Source organism: Siniperca chuatsi, linkage group LG15 (genome assembly GCF_020085105.1).
Source record: "Siniperca chuatsi isolate FFG_IHB_CAS linkage group LG15, ASM2008510v1, whole genome shotgun sequence".
NCBI classification, from domain to species: Eukaryota; Metazoa; Chordata; class Actinopteri; order Centrarchiformes; family Sinipercidae; genus Siniperca; species Siniperca chuatsi.
This window is the reverse complement of record NC_058056.1, coordinates 13,999,333-14,018,463: the sequence shown is the minus strand read 5'-3', so window position 1 is coordinate 14,018,463 and position 19,131 is coordinate 13,999,333. Positions and strand designations below refer to the sequence as shown.

Genomic DNA, 19,131 nt, shown 5'->3' with positions numbered 1-19,131 from the left:
GGCCTCCTGCAGTCACAATGAATCCAATTATTATTCAGAACACATTTCTGTAGAGAACACAAAGGAACTCTGCACACTAACAGAACTGACCTCCACCAATTGGTTAGCGGTGCGCTAATTCATACAGAAAAACATGTCAAATAGGAAATTGCTCCGGAATCTTTAGCCAGGAGCAGCACATGCACGGTTTCATGTGAGTTTCAGGGTTTGGTGCAACACAGTAGCAATCACAGGAGACACTGCTTTGAAACAAGAGATTTATTTCTGTTGCTTTTTTCGCCACAGAAGAATACTTTCTCACACACCCTTCTCACACTTTTTGGACACAAAAGTGAGACAATAACATCATTGGAAACAGCAGGAGACATTTTCAAGTCATTTCAAATTCGTTTGCACTTTAAAGTCACATGTAAACACAGAAGATTCCCTTACAGGTGACAATATTAAAGTGTAAAAACAAAAAACAAAAACCCAGACCTTGACGTAGATTGGTTTAAAAAGTAATTTATGTCAAACAAGAGTAGCAATATTTAACATCATTTAATCGGTGCACAACAAAGATAAGTACAATAAGTCATTAGTTTGAGATCATGGACACAAAAAATATAACAGGATATTCAAAATACATATGAGGAACACAGAAACTCCTGCAGTTTTAAGTCTTTATCTGGCTCACACAATAGTCTGAATTTCCCCTTTTCATTTCAAAGGGAGATATGTGACTCTTCCAGCTCAACAATCAGCACATGAAACAGGCTGGATGAGTCTGAAAGGTAAATGTAGATTTTCGTAGTGTCTGTTTGAGCAGAAGGAAATGAAACCCCTCTGCTTCAGGTGCAGAGGTATATTTAGACCGAAGTGGTCAGGTGCTACAGTTGGATAACATCCCAGATAATAAAAAGACAACCTTATTTTCATTAGTTTACATGACACTTTCCAGCATATCACTGTAGAAATAAGCACAACAATAAAATCTGTGAATGCACCCTGCAGTTCCAGGTTTCATGCATATATTGCTATAGCAAGAGGCAGCATGACTTTTTAAAGTAACATTGTAGTTGTAAGAGTTCTTTAACTCTTTCGGCATAAAAGCAAAAATTAAAGCACCCTCCTTCACTGTTGAAGGAGTAATGGGAGGTTTCAGCACTGTCTATGTTAATACAGCGCAGGTGAAGACAACCCTTAATTCCCTGATTGGACATCACAATAATCAAGTCTGTTGTTCATACTTAGTAATAAAAGCATTTGATTCAAACATTTACGATAATACGTTTCATAGTGCATATACTACTGTGCAACAATCAAACACATACATACATACATATAGTGTTTCCCTTGTTGGGAATTGTGCATTCAAAGCAGTGGTTACACAATGTTGTGCTATCAATGGGTTTGGAGGGAAAAACTGTAAGCCGTGATGGCTTTAAAAAGTATGCAAATATATGCATTGTGCTGACATTCCAAGTGAAAGCGACTGTGAAATTCAACAGGACGGTGTGTAAAAGGACAGTTTGGCAGGAAGTGGACGTAAGCAGAGGACGATTCCTGTTGCCTGAGGTAGCGTCTGCTCACAGTCCTGTGGGGGCGGCGGTGAACTCGATCACTCCACCGCTCTGCCACAGAGACAGAGACAAAAAGAGACAGGATTAATATGGAGCACTGGGGAGGTGAGAGGTGTTAAGCCTGGTGTAAAGCAGGCTGCACAGGTTTAGCATTCACAGGCATTTGTGGGCAGGCACAAAGGTGATCAGATTTTTATCTGACATTGTCTTGATGAAAAACAGAAAGGTCTGGAGGTTCATAAAATTTTACAAGTGCACCAGGTGGACATTACATTTAAAACTGGAGACCCTGTATCTGGGCGCCCTGCCTTCAGAAAATGCTACCTCTTCTACCAAATACCCTTTCTGTATTCTAAGTGGCTAAAACCATAAATACATACAATTGATGATTGGATTGACATTATTTATGACATTTTTAGGATGGAAAGAATAACATTTTCTATTAGACTGCAATGGGAAACATTTTTGAAAATTATGAGAGTTCGATTTTGTACATTGCACCTGTGTGTCCACCATTTGTTTGATGTGAATTTCTGTCCATTTTTAAATTTTGTTTCCTTATTTGAGTGAAGTGAGTATCATGAAGGTACACCCCAACGTTCTGGTTCTTTTTTATTAAGTTCGGTTTTCAGTTATGCATTTCATTTTCTAGATCTGTATTTTATATTCATTTTATTGGTCCTTATTTGCTTCTGTATCATATATTGTTACTCAGCTTTATTGTTTTTCGGTTACAACCGTTTTCACAGAAGGCTTGGCTAGATAAGGCTTCAATGTCTTGTTACAATGATCACATTGTCTTTATGGACCTCTGTATATTCCAATAAAAAATTAGAATAAAAAAAAGAAAAAGAAAAACAGAAAGGTCTGAGGCATGCTTATCTTAAATTCAAAAGGTAATGGTTGCTTCTCAGAAATAGGGCTGCAACTAACAATTACCTTATCGTGGAATTTGCTTTCGGTACAGCATGGTAGCGCAATTCAACAGTGTCAGTAACATCAAACAATTATCAGCATCACTTTTAGACCCAATGATTACACAACAGACAAAATTCACAGACATTACTTATCAATTAATCTGTTGATTGTATTTTCAATTTATAGACTAAGAAGATTAAATCGTATAAACATCATAAATCACAATTTCCCAGAAACTGATTAACAATACTAGAAAAGAGAGGAACATCAGGAAATCCTCACATTTGAGAAGCTGGAACCAGTAAATGTTTGATTGACTTAAGGGATTAAAAGATTATCAAAACGGTTTGTTTAATTTTCAGTCAATCGATTAATCACTAATTCTACTCAAAAACACAGCTTATGGGTTTTTTCTTTTTAGGAATGTACTTTTCAATAACAAATACCATTTTTTCTCCTACACTCTTTCGTTCCATCTTTTTAAATCTCTTTTATTGCATTTTACTGTGTATCATATATATGTTATTTAAAATATAATATGCACAAAGGCCCTTTGGGCACTTGGTGATTAGCACTGTTGCTAGCAAAAAAGTCCTTTGTTTGAACCCCAGCAGAGCCAACTGATCCCTTCCTGTGTGGAGATGTTCTCCCACTGTCTGCATGGGGTTCCCTCCAGGTGCCAGGTGAATTGGCAGCTCTAACTTGCCTGTAGGTGTGAATGTGTTTGTTGTGTGTGTTTTAGTCCTTTGATAGACTGTCCTATCCAGGGGGTGTAACCTGCCTCTTGTACAATGCATGCTGGAATACACAACCCACAGCAGGATAGGGAGTTTATAAAATGGCTGGATGGATTGATAAATCACAAGGTGATGTACTCAAAGATGAAGGGGTGCCAAAGCAGCCATGCAAAGGGGGATCTCATGTTTAATATAGGAAATGTGCATATTGGGAAACACACACGTTCTCTACATCTCATTTACCTCATCATCATCATCATCATCATCCTCATTATATTCCCCAAATACTATCTGAAATTAAACAAGACAAACATGTAATTGAGAGAATTATAGACAGAGAATTATACCAATCTGAGTGTTGCACTAGCATGCATATTAAGTTAAAGCTGTGGGTGTTTGGCATGAAAGAAATAGAGATATAAAGCAGCTAGAATGGAGAATAGCAGTTACCTTGGATTTATTGCTCATGAGTTGGACTAAAAATGCCACCACTTCCTTTTTGCCAACAGTCTTGGCCTGTGACAGGTAAGAATGAGAGAGAAGGGGTTTTACTTTGATTTTTTTTTTTTTTAAGTGTTATTAACATGGAATATGTGTCCCTAGAACCCACCACTTGAATTGCTGTCTGTCCGTCATAGCCTGGTTTATTCAGATCCGCTCCGGCAAGGCTCCAGATTTCCAGGCCCTCCAGGTCTCCACTGGCTGCCAGGCTGACACACAGGAAATGTTATGAGTTATTACGGCAAAAGGCTCAATTTCCCCAAAATCAGTATTATTAACACAATCAAATAGACACTGGGTGAACAACAAGTTGTTGTGTAAAGAGGCTTGTCCGAAACTGGGAAAGCACATCAAAGGGAACAAAATCAATAATGCTGGGCTTCATGACTCACATATGTTTTCGTTTTATCTTAATAGCAACACAAGCCATACTCATCGTGCCTCACAAAAGGCGTGTTTCTGAAACTGTAAATTGGAACTGTCTTGACAAAACCTGTCGAGTGTCTCAGGTAGATATATAAACAGGGGCCAGCCAGTGTGTCATATACTTGCTGACACTTGAGATGCAGAACAGATTCAAAGCTATGCTGCCGGGGGGCATTCCTACAGTTTGTGTAACAGTGGGACAACTGGTTGTTCCTGTGTCAAATATGTAGGATGGGTCACTGTGGATGGCTTAGCAACTGAGACGTTTGTGACTGTACATGTGGGCAGTTGTTTGAAGACATGCTTGTTGTGTGTCTCACTTGCACAGTTCTGTTCCTGCTTCCTCCAACTTGTCTCTGGAGAAGTGGGCTCCAGTCTTTCTCAGCAGCTGCACAACCTTCTTGTGCCTAAATCAGTTAGAGGACATGCAATAGAGCTATATATTTATTACTGTATATGTAATATATAAATACTACTAGCATATCACAATCAGCTGATACTGAAATCATCACCTGATAAATCCTGTTAAGAAGCATAATTTAGATATAATGTTTTTAAACATTTTAATTTGATGCCGTCACTTATAAACTTTTAAATTTGGACTTTCATAGAGAGAGTCAGTGTGGCAGTGATTGTAGTTTGGCATGTAAGAACAAGTTCCTAGTCGCAGGCGATGAACAGCCCACGCAGGATTTGTCTGCAGTGACATTGGCGGTGACATGAAATTAACAATAAAACAAAAGGCCTAAAATTGTTCACCACTGAGCAGCTGAGTTTATTAATAAGAGCTGAGCGTGCTATGTAATAAAGGTAAGTTACCCAACAGTTCAATTTGACGCTTAATTGTTTAGATGTAGAGGTATAGCCAAAGAAAGACTTCCTGTAAAGCGTGAAGAAGCCAGTATCTCTCATCTGTGAAACTGGGAGCAGGTTGGTAGGACTGGTTCAGTGGACACTCCCCATATTTGTTCTTTAACCCTTCTTTTTCTAAACTCTCTGCCACTCCTTATATGGGCATCAGGCTGTAGTGCACTGTGAAATGTCAGAGACATTCAAAGTGGGTCAGACATGCTAATATCCTGACAGGTACTCAAAAGTCCAGTTTTATTACTTAGTGTCATTTCATTAAATACATTTAGGAAGGGCAAAGCAAGCAGAGGTGTGTAGCATAGGAAGTGTAACAACAGGTGTTTAGCGCTCCAATGTATCCCTCTTCTATCACAAAGGAAACAAGTCCATACTTGCAGTGCCAACCGTTAAAATAGGACAACACACATTTGGCACAGTGTCAACACATACAACGTTTTCACCCTGAGGCTCAACATAGCACTAAAACTGAAACATTAAGCGTGGATTTTCCCTGATAGACATTTACAGCAATGTCAATGAATGACAAAAATTAAAAAACAGCTTTGGTAAAAAATAAACACTGTCTAAACTGTCAGATGACAATTAGCCTAATTAGTTTATAATTATTGCCTGGCCTCTAAACTCCATTAAGAGTTGCTCCCCTGGTTTCAACCCCCCCTCTCACAGTCGCGGCTCTATTCCTGTCATTTAAGCAGAGCCAGATTCCCTACCTTGCAGCAGCTCATTTAATGAAGTCCCCTCTATAGCAGCTATTAACAACGTATTTTCAGGGAACACTCAATGGTTGCTAATGGCCAAAAGGGGAATTTTAAATGTTGTGTTTGCGGCTTCATAAATGACAGTATTACTTCAACAGATAGATAAAAACAAACACATCAGCCCTTATTGTTTAAAATGAGATAAGTCTTACCTGAAGCGTACAGCATTGCACAGGGGTGTGTCCCCATAGCGATCTTTACCATAGACTGTAGCTCCATGACTCAGTAGGTACTTCACCAGTTCGAGGTGGCCCTCACATGCAGCAATATGTAGGGGTGTACGTCCATCATAGTCACCCAGACACAAGCTGCTGCCCTGTGCCAAAGGAAAACATCAGTGTACTTCACCTGGTGGTTTCAGGATAAGTCTGGTGATATTCTATATTTTTCTTATTGTCAACAAATCTGAAATAAACTTAAAAGACCAAAACCAACAATAAATTGATTGAAGTATTATCTGTGAGGCCAAAGCCTGATATAGCTTTCTCCTCTGTGCCATAGACCTCCATTATTGTCCAAAAACTATAAAAAAACATGACATTACTTCATTACAATGAGCCTGGGCACTGTTCACAATTCTTCCATCCCACATTCACTGACCTGCTGCCGTAAATACTCACTAGTGTACCAAATCTGCAGCTGAAAATAGTCCCCACCAAAGACGTTGTTTCTCCTTGTTTGAGAAGCTACAGTACCCAGCTGTTTAAGGAAATTACTAAGGCTTTTAAAATTAATCTATGTTTGTTATCGGTCTTCAAAGATTTATGTTTTCAGTGGGAAGAAATGGAAATAGGGCTGAGTGCCACAGACAGTTTAGGGAAGTTGGAAAGTATTGTGAGACAGACTTATTTTTAGTTTTCCCTAATGGGATGTGTTGACAATAAAAGCAATTTCTGTAACTTTCTTTATTACTGTTCGGCAGCACTTGCAGAACAGAGGCTACAGCCAAATAAATGAGGAGTAGGGGGATAAATGAAAATTAAACTGAAACAAAAGTTCATCACAAGGAGGGAAAATGTATTAAACAACCACTGGGCTTCATTTAATTGTCAAGCTTTTATCAAAGTGTAACAATATAAAGATAGTACTTTTAATTTGTCCTTAGAAACTGTAGGGTAATCCAAGCAGCGACAGCACACCAGTCAAGCCACATTCAAACATGTACATGTGACCACTGGGGCAACTCTAGGCCTGTATTAGCGGTCTGGCCCCATGTTTTGTTTGGCTTTGTGTGTTTCCCATACCCCCCCCCCCCAAATAGTGGAAGAGTGACCCTGGAAATCTGTCGGTGAATCACGAGAGTGAAAGGTTCACCTGTGTGCGTTGACCACGTATGACAAAGATAAGCCCATAGAACATTTCCCTGTACAACACTCCTAGAAACAAACCGCAATACTCCCAGGGTGTGTGTATGAAAGGGTTATTATATTCTTGACTAACAATCAAAAACAGGTCATGATTAGCAACTGCACATATGTGTGGTAGAGATTGTAGGGTTGCTTACCATATCCTTTAGGGCTTCTAAGACCTCTATGTCTCCGATCTTAGCAGCAGCACATGCCAGTGGGGGAGTCAGGGCATCACGGATGGCTTCCAGCTCCTGCATACACCACAGACTTTAATCAGAAAACTGCTACTTGTCAGAATGTGTAATGACTGAACCTCATTGTTTTTTAAATTAATGAACTTCACCTTCTAAACAAGTTTTGGAATAGTCTTTCAAAATTGTCTAATCATGACCTTTATAGAAATTGGCTTTGTCGTCAAATAAGGCAAAATGAAAAGAAGTGGTTTGTTGGAAATCCTAATTAACGGTTTGTTTGGTGAAACGATAGGTGGTCGCACTGTTTAAGTCTGGGTATAGGTGGTGCCCTCACCTCCTTGCAGCTGATGCTCAGAGACTTGGCGATGACCTGGATGAAACGGCTGTCGCTCAGACACAGCTTGGCTCCTGCTAAGTCAGCACTCATCTCACCTCGCAGGTTCTGACTCATCATCTGGACAGTGTCACACACACACACACACACCACACCTGTTCACTATTTTCTTCTTATATTATTATTATCTATGTGGAGGTCCTGTTACTGGTAGACACCAACCTTTTTCTTGGCAGTTAGATCAAGCTCTTTCTTGGCCAATACATAGGACAGCTTTGACAGGGCAGCCTCTGGAGTCATGTCACCACCAGCTATCAGCCCTGCATCCATCAGCACCTGAGAAGTCATAGGAATGTGTCATTTGATTGATTCTCAAGTCTCAAAAATGTGACAAAATGTAGTAAAGGTGGGTCAGGATTGGACGTACTTTGCCAGTGGCGTAAGATGCAGACACAGTGCCCCTCAGACACTGGGTGCAGTTGATGATGATGACACCAGAGTCAGTGGCCTTCTTCAGCTCCTCTAACAGGTCAGGACGGTTATCGGGGGCATTTCCACTGCCATAGGTCTCCAGGACAACACCCTGCATGGGCGGTTGCAGGAAAGCCCTCACCTGGACACATATACCAAGGATTCACATGACAAACTCCCAAAATTTATGGCCAACTGAACTGGCTGCTCAACTGTGTAGAATCAAATTGAAGAATTAGTATTCCATGTTATTTGTCCCGCAGCATCTTTCACTCAAATGCATGAGTCCATCCACTCTCCTAAAAGCCCATCTGGTGCCGTCTATGCAACCAGTATCTCAGTCACTGGTTGGCTGGCACCAGGAGGCCCCATACCACATCATTAGCCATGGCATATGACTAGAAAGGCAGATGACTGAAATGGCAGAAAGGAGAGCAATTAATCTGAAGGTGTTAGCAAGCATAAAGTCACTTGGCAAGACCAGGGCAGTTACCATAAAATGTAAGAAGAAGGTGACACTAAAAGTGCCAAGTTCAGTCACTATTTTTCTGATGTGATAAGCAGTTTGACTAGAAATGTTTGACGCAGATTACCAATCAAGCTCTCATACAGCAGAGGCAGTGGGCACACGAGAGCCTGGTGCCTAATCAAAACGGCGCCTCATAAAGGCAGTTAAATGCTGTAAGGAAGTCTTGATAGCCGAGCTGGGCAGTGGGAGCAGATTGAGACAGTAAAGTCACTCTCCCAGCAGCCTCTGCAGGGGGAGGTGCAGCTAAATGTTAGAGTATCTATGCCAGTCCTCCCTCTTTACAGGGTGATTGGTCATGGCCCATAACTCCTTCTCATCTTTCTCTGGGCTGAGCTTTGACGGCAGTTTACATGACCGGGAAGGTAGCGGAAGACGGGTAATAGCACAATTAAATTAAAGTTAACTATATTTTACTGCAGTTAGACAAAACAACTGTTGTGAGCAGTTACCTTTGAAGAACATATCTTTAATTACATATTAATGCACTAAGAAGGGATACATTCTTGGCTTGAATATTTACACCATGCTGATTAAGTTTTTCATCATTTGACTAAATATAATTTGTGTTGATTTGAAACTGTGTAATTACCTATAAATAATGGAATGACATTAGAGTATACTTGGGAGATAAAGTTAACCTTATGATTATGCAAATAATTATATTTAAAGCAGGTAACGAGTGATCAGTAATGTGATTCCTTTGTCTGGATTGTACCACCAAGCAGTCTGGACATATCAGTCAAGTCTGTGCAAGAGGCAATACATCACACTGTGAGCTGCAGAACAATTCCCCAAAGAGAAAAAAAAAAAAAAAACACCTATTAATTATTCTGTTGTGTGTCACAACAACCAAGGACAACAAGTAACCTCTGGACATTAGGTGACTATGACAGAGACAGAATAAACATCTCCGGTGCAGTTCAGGGGCTGAGCCACTTACAGTAGCAGATGTGATTCCTGGGAACAGCCTGAGCAGGCCTACGTTCCTGTTCAGCTCAGTGCTGACTTGAAACTTTGCTGTGGTGTTTGCCCTCCACACTGTATCCCAGTTGACTAAAGGAAAGATGGGGGAAAACAGATACATATACATTTTTTTTTTAAATTTAAAAAGAGACTCTTCTGGACATCTGAAGAAAAGTGACAGATTACAACACTGGCTTACTTGTAATATCCACTTCAGCAGTAGCCAGAGGAGCCAAGTTAGGAGAGGAGAACGCATTGAAACTCCCAGCATCCACCTTGGTCACACGGTTACCTCTGTAGAGTTTGTTGTAGAAATACAGGCACACCTGAATGGAGACAAAGATATATTTAATGCACAACATTTGTTCCTCTACTGAGATAAAATCCATTTTAACGCCACAGGATTTAACATATACATGGAAACCTGCGTATACACATCTAAAGATGGAATTGTTTGATCACAACTCATTACAAAATGCCTGTCAATGAAAACATATCACCATATCAACATAGATATCTAGACGGTAGATAACACTTTTCAGTGTTCTTCCTGTTCTGGTAATTGTTTTATAGTATTGCGAAACACCATCGTTTATTCTCATCAGACAAGTCGTTCAGGAGACCTTTTGTTAGTGTTGACACCTGTCAACACATTAACAAATATATAGATTTATAATATTTTTAATATAATTCTTTTCATTTATCAGTACATTTAGAATTAATTTAATTTATCATTTATCAACCCCACATTAAATGTTGATAATGAGGACTCAGCTGATAATTAATTTCATTTAACTACTGAGGGCTGATGATGTTTTTGGTGATGGCTAAACATACTCCAGATTTCTTGTTGTCACTTGATGTATTCATGTTTTATGAAACTCAGTCCGTGGGCCTAATTCTCTGTGTGTTCTATGTTTTCAGGGACAATAAAGTTAAAGTTTAAGTTGAAGTTGAAGTAATAAAAGGAAAGCTCACAAAAGAAAGTCACTACCGGTGATCATCTAGAGTCTCATATTTTCTGTTTCTGTCTCACATTCACAAATACAGCAATTCCTGACTTTGCTTATTTGAGGCTGCTAAATGTCTGAGAATCTAATATCATGTGGGTGAGTAGCATTTATGTCCCATCTCCATTTCCTCACCTCAGGAATGACAAACTGGCCAGCAATCAGCAGCGCCCCCAGCAGGTTGTCTCTGCCATCATTCCTCATCTCATAGATAGGCACCTGAAGACAGAACGTGTCTTATCTTAAAAAAGGCAGTAAATGCTATAAAATGCTCCAGACACATTTTGTTTTTTTGTTTGTTAGAGGACAGCAGCTCTTACCTGTGAGCCGGTGAGAATGATTGGTTTGCCCAAATGTTCACACATGAAGGACAGAGCAGAGGCTGTGTAAGCCATAGTGTCTGTGCCATGAAGGATCACAAAACCATCAAAGTTTTCGTAGTTTTTCTGAAGTCAGACAAGAAAAAAAGACCACATAATGTGGATAATTGTAGATGGCAACATAAACACAATTATAACACCATATTATATGCTGTATTTTATGAGCAATATAAACATTATATTATTAATTGATGCCTAGCTTTTAAAAGCATAAAATCATGTGATGTTTATTTAGGAATGAAGTCAATCAAAATCCAACAATGAAATAGATCCAGCAGCAAGTACCTCAATGTCCTTTCCAATTCTACCCCAGTCATCTGTAGTCATATTGGAGGAGTCCAGCAAAGGGCTGTACTCTAAAATTGTGTAGATTATCCTCTTATTGTCTTTACTCAGCCTGGAGAGAGAGAGAAGTATGTATGAGTTTCTGTCATTATATACACAAATTTAATTATCATACACACAAAAACCAAAACAGGACAAACAGCCCAAAATGAATCAGTGGTTTCAGTCTTAGTTTGTGCACACGTTCACTCCAAAACAAATAAAAAGGACACATGGTTAAAACAAATGATTATTATCTTCACTGTGACAAATGATTGTTTGTCTTCCTTGTGCTCATTTAACAATGTTGGATCAAGTTCTGGTTAAATGTGAGAAGTGAGTTTAAAGAAGGACAGGGGAATGCTAAAAACCAAGCTGACTTTATGAAGCGAGACAAAGTCTATTTAGTTGGGCCTTCTGTCTCAGCAGCAGGATGCCAAAACCTGTTTCAGACACGAAGAGAGAATTCTGGAAGTGTAAAAGGGAGGGGCATGGTAGGCATACTGTTAGCGAGAGCAGCAATTTGCCATTTTGTCCTTTCCACAGTAAAGTCCTAATGTTCTGTGGAGCTTTACCACTGTGTTTTGTAAATTCAGGCAAAGCTGAGGGACATAAGGAGGCTGATTTGACATATCTTGAGGGTTATTTGGTGAGTCATTTCAGGTTAGAGCAAAAGCCTGTTTCTTTTTCATTCCAATTACAAGGGAGGGAGCCTGCACATATACATATTTATGTCGCCTCGAAGTGGAGTTTAACTCAGGCGTCCCACGGCCCCACCTGCGATATTCCGTATAAGGCAGCGTGACTGACTAAACAGCCATGGAAAGATTTTCTTTTTAATCTCCCCTTTACAGGAACCGGGTGGGACACCCCCCTACATTACCATAGGGCAGCCTTACAGCATGGAGACAGGAGCTGAATGGAACAGCAGGGGGAAGAGTAAGCAAGCCCCAGTCCACCCAAACAGGGGTCCTACAGACACTCTTCCAATTAGCCTTAAGTCCACACATGACCCTAGAACATATGTTGTTGATAATGTTGAAGCCAAAGTGCCACAAGAAAACACTATTCAAATCACCAGTTATTCATTCATTATCTGGCAGTGTACCCTAAGGTGTAGCAAAGCTAAGCAAAGCAGCATACCTGTGCTAAGTTGCCTCAGAGCTTAAGAATAATGAATGTCTGTGTGTGTGTGTGTGTGTGTGTGTGTGATGGGGGACTTGAGAAGTGGAAGAAGAAGGTTGGAGGTGGGGGGCAAATGGCCTTGTGGTGCTGCTTCTCAACATCACATGAATAAAGCTTTTCAATAAATCAATAAACTAATTCCCTCTTTCAACATAGGCTGAGCATACTATCAACAATATGCCCATTAGACTTGCATATGAGCCTACTTCAGTTAATATTAACACTATTCCAACTCAAGGATGAGCAAATATTAAAATGTAAATCATGCTGAACACCTAAAGAAAGTAGGAAATGTAATAAAAACATGCTCACATATTCAAGTAAATATTAATATTATGTTAGCAAAGGTTTAATATTAGTCCAAACAAACTGATTGCTAGCACTTAAAACATTTACAAAGCAGCTAATTAACAAACAGGGAGCTCTTGTATAGTTGCTGAAGGTGTGGAAATGGTGTGAGGTTGAAGACAGTAAAACTGAACAGCCTAACAAACGGATCACAAACTGCTCACATACCCTCAACCTCAAGGCTTAACCACCACCGCCTGATGTGTGGATACCTTATCTTTACCATACGTCCCACTCCACCCTGCCACTCAGCAGACTTTCACAGTGGTAGTCAACATGAAGGGGGGTAGTGAAATGAATGAGTAAGTTTACATTTGTGGTAGAGGCCCCCGTCACAAGCTCCACTCTCACTGCTCCACAGCACATGCACCAGACAGACATCAGCAGCTTTTCACAAACTAAACCTCCAAGAAACATTCATTTATCTCAGCTGGGCTACTCCTCTGCCACACATTAAAGCAGCTGGCTTGTTGGTGACAGAGTTGGCATTAGCAGCTGCAGAGTAAGAGACACAAAAATACTTCTAGCAATACACAGCTCCGTGCTCCTGTGTCCTGCCTGGTATTTTCTCCTATTGCCAAAGGCCACGTCGGCATGCATTTCCTGTCAGGCAAGCACACCCTAACATTCAGTCTAAGGGACAGCGAGGACATCAACCCACTCTGAAGCTCGGTGCAGGCACACACAATGCTACCAGTACTACAGCACCTGTGAAATAGATGGTCAGAATGGGGCGTTGGCTTTCTGTTAAAGCAACAAAAAGCAGTTTAGAATCAGTAAAACTATTACTATTCTGTTCTTAGGAGAGTGAGCCTCCATCCAGCCTCTGCTTTTTCTGATATGTAATGTATCTTGCACTGTAAGACCATAATACCAACTGTAGTCTAATATATACTAATGTCTAACAAGCATATATATGATTTCATTCTCATTTTTTCCATTATGTTATACAGTATTGTGCAATAATACAAGTAGAGGAAAAACTAATTGATTTGAGTGCATAGGTTATTGTAATTTTAACTGAATAAAGTTATAGCTATATGCTGACTGAGCAGGGAGCAATTCTGAGTGCACTTACGGCAGGACCAGCGTGTTCTCAGAGTAGTCATAGTAGTCATATAGGCTGGTCTGCTGGGCATACATCTCATCGTGTAGGATGGGCAACTTGCGCAGGCTCATCACAAAAGCATTGGCTTTTGGGGCAAGCACTGTGGGTTACAGAAACAGAAAAAACTGGTTATTGTGATATTTCATAGCTTGCTTCCTGTGGGATTACTGTTAATCAGTAACAATGTAGGAGAATTTTACAGGGGATTTACAACCATGTCAACACCACACAACAGTCTCATACTGAACCCTAGTGGTGAATGTAAGAAATGTCATTGTTGCACAAGATGAAAAATCCATTTATGTTATGATTCTTACATACACTGAGTTAATAGTTTTTAGGCTACTGAACTAGGTACATTTATAAAATCTATAATAAAAAAGTGAAGAACTGTGAATACAGTGGGCACAGCACCACTGCCGCTGTAGAGGAGCTGTGGCTCTGTGCAATCTGAATGAACGCCAGCAGAAATACTTCACAACAAAATGAGATGACACGTGGCGACAGACAGCCACATGAGCATGAGGCCTGACGACATCAAGAAAGCTTCCTTCATAAAATCAAGACAGAAAGATAGGTATACTTTATTAACAGTAAAGGGGGAAATGGCCATGCAATCATAACCCTAGAGAACACAAAGTAAACATATCAGAGGTCCAAAGTAGACTCAACTCATGTTTCAGTAACTGGGACATAGCATAGGTTTGGTCGTGTAATTTCCAAATTCCAGGACAAGCATTTGTCAAGATATTTCCGCCATCCCTGGCTAAAAATGGATGATCCCAGTGTCTTTAAACATAACAAATGTGAGAGACACCATGTTGTGTGTGCATGTAGACTAATGGACCTACATATCCACATTTAAGCATACTCAGTGAAAAGTGTCAGCTCCAGGCCATTTAATCAGATTTAGAAACTAGCCTACAATATATATACACAAACATTATATAGCATTTATCAAAACAATGCTGCATTATGGGGTGAGTAAATACTACAAAGTAAATAACAGAATGTCTTTTAATATAGGAAGTGAAACATTGATGGAGAAGTCTTGTTCCAGCTTTTACCTGGTAGGACCTTTGAATGTTATTTTGACTCCACGTGCTGCAGATGTTGTCCTCATGTCAACATCTGGTTATTCATTGAGAGAATCTGTGATGTTGCTCCAACTACATCATGAGGGGGCAGCTTGTACAGTCTCTTTAGCATTGCCTCCCTCAGAGATTCACAAACTTCAATTCATGCTGATGTGTACACCAATGCAGTTTCATTTAGCTTGCTAACGGTTATTAGCTAGCTTCGGCTGTGTAGTTAAGCGGTTAGCGGGACTATTTTAGGATGCAGTTGCATGTTGTTGTCACGCAGGGCTTACACCATATCTCATGCTCACAGTAACATGAGAGCAACATGTGCCAAACCCGCTAGCAACAAGCTACCTGTTGTGCTGGCGAAGCTGCCACGCTAGAGTTGCCGATGGGCATTGGACAGAAAAAGAGATAAAATGAGTTAAGTTAGCCATAGCTACCGTTATCATGAAGCGTCATCCCGATCGTTCCTCCAGTGTTGATAACCAGGACTCGCGCCTCGGCGACGGAAGGCGAAGTCGCCGTCTCTAGGGACTCAATCGAGTTGCAGCTCGTCAACTTTCTCCTTCGGCAGGGATGAAGCTGAATACTTCGCGGAGGACAAACATCAGCCATTTCTATCAGATCCAGTTTTGGTTGTGACAATGCCCGGGCAAGGGATTTCATGTTGTTGAAGCTGGAGTCCGCCATGATGACGTACAAGTGAGCCGCTGCTGCCCCTTTAAAAGCGCTTGTTTCAAGTGTTCAAACCACGGCTCGCTTTAGCTGCTGTAGGTACCGTTTCTTCTGCCTTATATACAGAAAAGCAGCGTCCACTGTAACCACGTGATGTAGTAAACAGAGTGGGACCATGGTTTTAAGTATAGTTTCACGTAGACTACAGTACTTGACTTGTACTGAACTCTATTGGAATCGCTCAGAATTTTATTTATTGTTTTTATTTTTGTCCGTTGGTAAAAGTGGTACTGCAGCCTACACCGTAAGAGCTATGCAAGTGAAATTCACAGGGGTGGTATAGAACCGTGCACACGCCTCACACACCAAAAATGACACATGTCAACCAGCAGGTGGCGCTATAATCAAGGTAAACGCGTTCTGGCCAGTAACTCCCACAGAGGACGCCGCAAACCTTACATGCACGCGTTTCCTGAATTGAGCTGCAGCCTGTAATATAGGCCACGCCCATTCCCGCCTATATTTCTCCGCAAAATCGGGAAATATGCAAACACCTACTTTTTCGAACTCCTCCTATGCCATGAGTCCGATCTACACGAAATTCTGCACGTGGAATCTATGGACCCTCATGATCAAATGATATTAAAATAATTTTGATACTCCAAAAAATGTGCAAGTTGTAAAGGTCAGGAAGTTGTAAACTTCCTGTAGGTTGCAGTGAAACAGGAAATTATGTCACATCTCCACATAGGTTTGTCCGATTAACACGAAACTTGGGCCAGTACTTTCTCGTGCTCCAACAAGGCTCAGGAAAAATTTGGCGCCAATCGGCCACTAGGTGGCGCTACAAATGCAAACGTTTATATCTCGTAAGCGGCTGCATAGATTCGTACGAAATTCGGTATACACGATCATGGGTCAAGACTCAGTTGATGCATAAAATTTGGTAATTATAAAAGTGGGCGTGGTTTATTACAACAAATTCCATTCCAAACTTCAGAAAAAATCACAGAAAATCACACGTACGTCCTACAGGGCTGAAATTTGTTCAGCACATCCACTGGTGTGTGGCAAGTTTGACTCACTGCAAGCTAAGGTCAATTAAGAAGTCCGTCAACTCCTGCTAACTCCTGCTAAGCGGTGAATCTGATCTTTGCACATAGTATCTATGGACCCCCGTGATTCTATTAAAAGAATTTTGATACTGCAAAAAATGTTGTTCCAAAATCATGACATATGCGAAACCTACTTTTTTTTAACTAATCTTAGATTGCAAGTCCAATCAGCATAAATTGTGGCAAAAATAAAAATAAATAGAATGAGTAATCTAAGGCATGGAACAAGCAGCAGGCAGTGGCTTTAAAATCTTGAATGACACTCGATGTCACTTGACTTAAGGCTACATGTGCTTAGCCAGCTGAGAAATATTTTTTATGACACCACTGCTTTGTCTAATTGAAATTTAACCTTAAGTTTTCTGCCAATCTTTCTATCATCAAAATTGACATAAATTGTTTTTCTCATTTCCATCAAATTTCACAGTACAAACAGTGCCAAACACTCCATTAACAGACCATCCGTAACATCTATATTTTTGATAAGCATAACACAAGCCTTTGTACTAACACTAAGCAATCTATCCAAATATGTTTTTTTATCTTTGGTATTCTTATGTGCAAATCGCCCCATTTGAGGGTTTTTATCAAAATCTTGAGCTTGAATTTGCACAATATCTGAACATACCTTGTGCAACATATTGAAATTATGTGTTTGCACTTCACTGTTTGTTGCAAAAATGTGAAGGTCCTCTGTGTCTTCGCCCATGCCTTTCTCACATTGTTTTAATAACACTTCATCCTCTAGCTCTACTAGTTTTTCCTCTTTGGTATGTTTCCTGAGTTGATTTAGTGCCAGGGCAAACTCTTGGTCTATTTGCCGCACTATTTCTGTCAACTCTGTGTGACTGAAAGTATTTGTCCATAAGTTGGTCCCTAATTGCTCTGTGTAAAGAGGCCTTCCTTTAACTGGTGGCAGCTGATAAAAATCTCCAACAGCTATAACAGAAACATTGCCAAAGGGAGAAAAGTCAGCACATTGTTTAGTTTGTCATAGTCTGCCATGGATATAGGCCCAAAGTTTCTGATTAACCATGGGAATTTCATCTACTACCAGTATTTGTAGATTGATTTGGCTCTTAATGTACTTTACTTTACTTTTTTCTCCCTTAGATGTTGATATGGCAATGACGCATTATTACCAATTGCAAAGCTGTTGTGTTTACTTTTATTAAATGAGACTTTCCTGCGCCTTCTCCTCCAGAAATGAAATTAAATGGGTACTTCACAATTGATGTATTTTGTAAAACACCTGTACCTGTAGCTCATTTAATGAGCACATAATAGTTAATGCTTCTGATCGATTACTTTTCTGCATTTGAAATTCAACTGACACTGCCCTCCTTCCTAGTGGCTGTAAATCTGGAATTTCTTCTTTTTCATTAGGACACACATCCTTGTTAATACTCACTTCTTCTAAACATTCTAATTGCTCCAGTGCAACAAACTTGATGGACAGTGTCACAGCAAAAATCCTCTGCACTATTTTTCAGAGTTAAATAATATTATATTTGAATCATATTTACTACATAAATACATACAAACATAAATACAGTAGATTTGCACCCAACAGCTTCAGGGGTAAATAAATAACAGCATTGGGAAAGTAGTAAGTAAAGTAGTGTAACCTCACTATACCTATCATATCTTGCTTTCACATGCTTTATATTAATTACTTACATTTAGCGTACTCATTTATGTTGTGTAATTAAGCTGTACCATACACTCTGATATACATTATTTATTTTAAATTTGGTTTCAAGTCCACAATGTAATTTTAGACTGTTGCTGAGTTATGTTTTATTATTATTATTATTACTCCAATAGTTATTATTTCATTGTAATTTACAGTATTGTACTTATTATTGCATGTGTGAAATTTAAGTTCATGCCCCCCTACCAGTAATTGTTAGTGCCTGCTGTTGTTTTAAAGGGGAAAGTTCTGATGTAATTAACCTGAGAGAATTAAGCTTGATGATTATTCCAAAAGAAACTACATCCCAAAGTGACTGGAGAACACAACACATCAATAATCCAAGGCTACAACAATACCACAATGTAAAAAACTCCAGTACAGATTCACTGCATTAAAAATCTACTTAATTAAAAGTTTACAAAAGTTTTATCAGCAAAATGTACGTATTTATCAAAAGTTAAAGTATTTGTCAGGACATACATTTTTTATAGGCTATTAATACCATATGGTATATGCACGATCACATGTTAAATTTTAAAACAGAAATTCATCAAATCAAACTGCATGTGAAATAAGTGCTAATAAATACATAT

At 39.6% G+C, this 19,131-nt stretch overlaps 1 protein-coding gene across 3 annotated transcripts; it reads right to left on the bottom strand.

Annotated features, from left to right (window-relative positions):
- Positions 1 to 243: 243 nt before the first annotated feature.
- aspg (asparaginase homolog (S. cerevisiae)) lies at positions 244 to 19,131 on the bottom strand. Of its 3 annotated transcripts, XM_044165964.1 has the most exons (18): positions 15,493 to 19,131; positions 13,938 to 14,067; positions 13,568 to 13,603; positions 11,288 to 11,399; positions 10,943 to 11,068; positions 10,758 to 10,841; positions 9,812 to 9,938; positions 9,590 to 9,702; positions 8,077 to 8,262; positions 7,872 to 7,985; positions 7,650 to 7,769; positions 7,277 to 7,372; positions 5,925 to 6,088; positions 4,465 to 4,551; positions 3,828 to 3,927; positions 3,668 to 3,733; positions 3,461 to 3,508; positions 244 to 1,613 (listed from the first exon to the last, which is right to left on the bottom strand). In XM_044165964.1, exons 1-18 carry the CDS (start codon positions 15,740 to 15,742, stop codon positions 1,569 to 1,571), a joined length of 2,004 nt encoding a protein of 667 aa, XP_044021899.1. In that variant the 5' UTR covers positions 15,743 to 19,131; the 3' UTR covers positions 244 to 1,568. The 3 variants fall into 3 exon arrangements, with proteins under 3 accessions (XP_044021899.1, XP_044021901.1, XP_044021900.1); XM_044165966.1 differs by lacking the exon at positions 3,461 to 3,508; XM_044165965.1 differs by lacking the exon at positions 13,568 to 13,603.

What these genes read in the sequence shown, in the direction of transcription:
- aspg (XM_044165964.1), bottom strand. Translation starts at nt 15,742, where the DNA reads ATGGCGGACTCCAGCTTCAACAACATGAAATCCCTTGCCCGGGCATTG. An exon ending in GCAGGAACAGAACTGTGCAA is followed by an intron (nt 3,928 to 4,464) that starts GTGAGACACACA and finishes CCTGTGTGTCAG; the next exon opens with CCTGGCAGCCAGTGGAGACC. An exon ending in GACAGACAGCAATTCAAGTG is followed by an intron (nt 3,734 to 3,827) that starts GTGGGTTCTAGG and finishes TACCTGTCACAG; the next exon opens with GCCAAGACTGTTGGCAAAAA.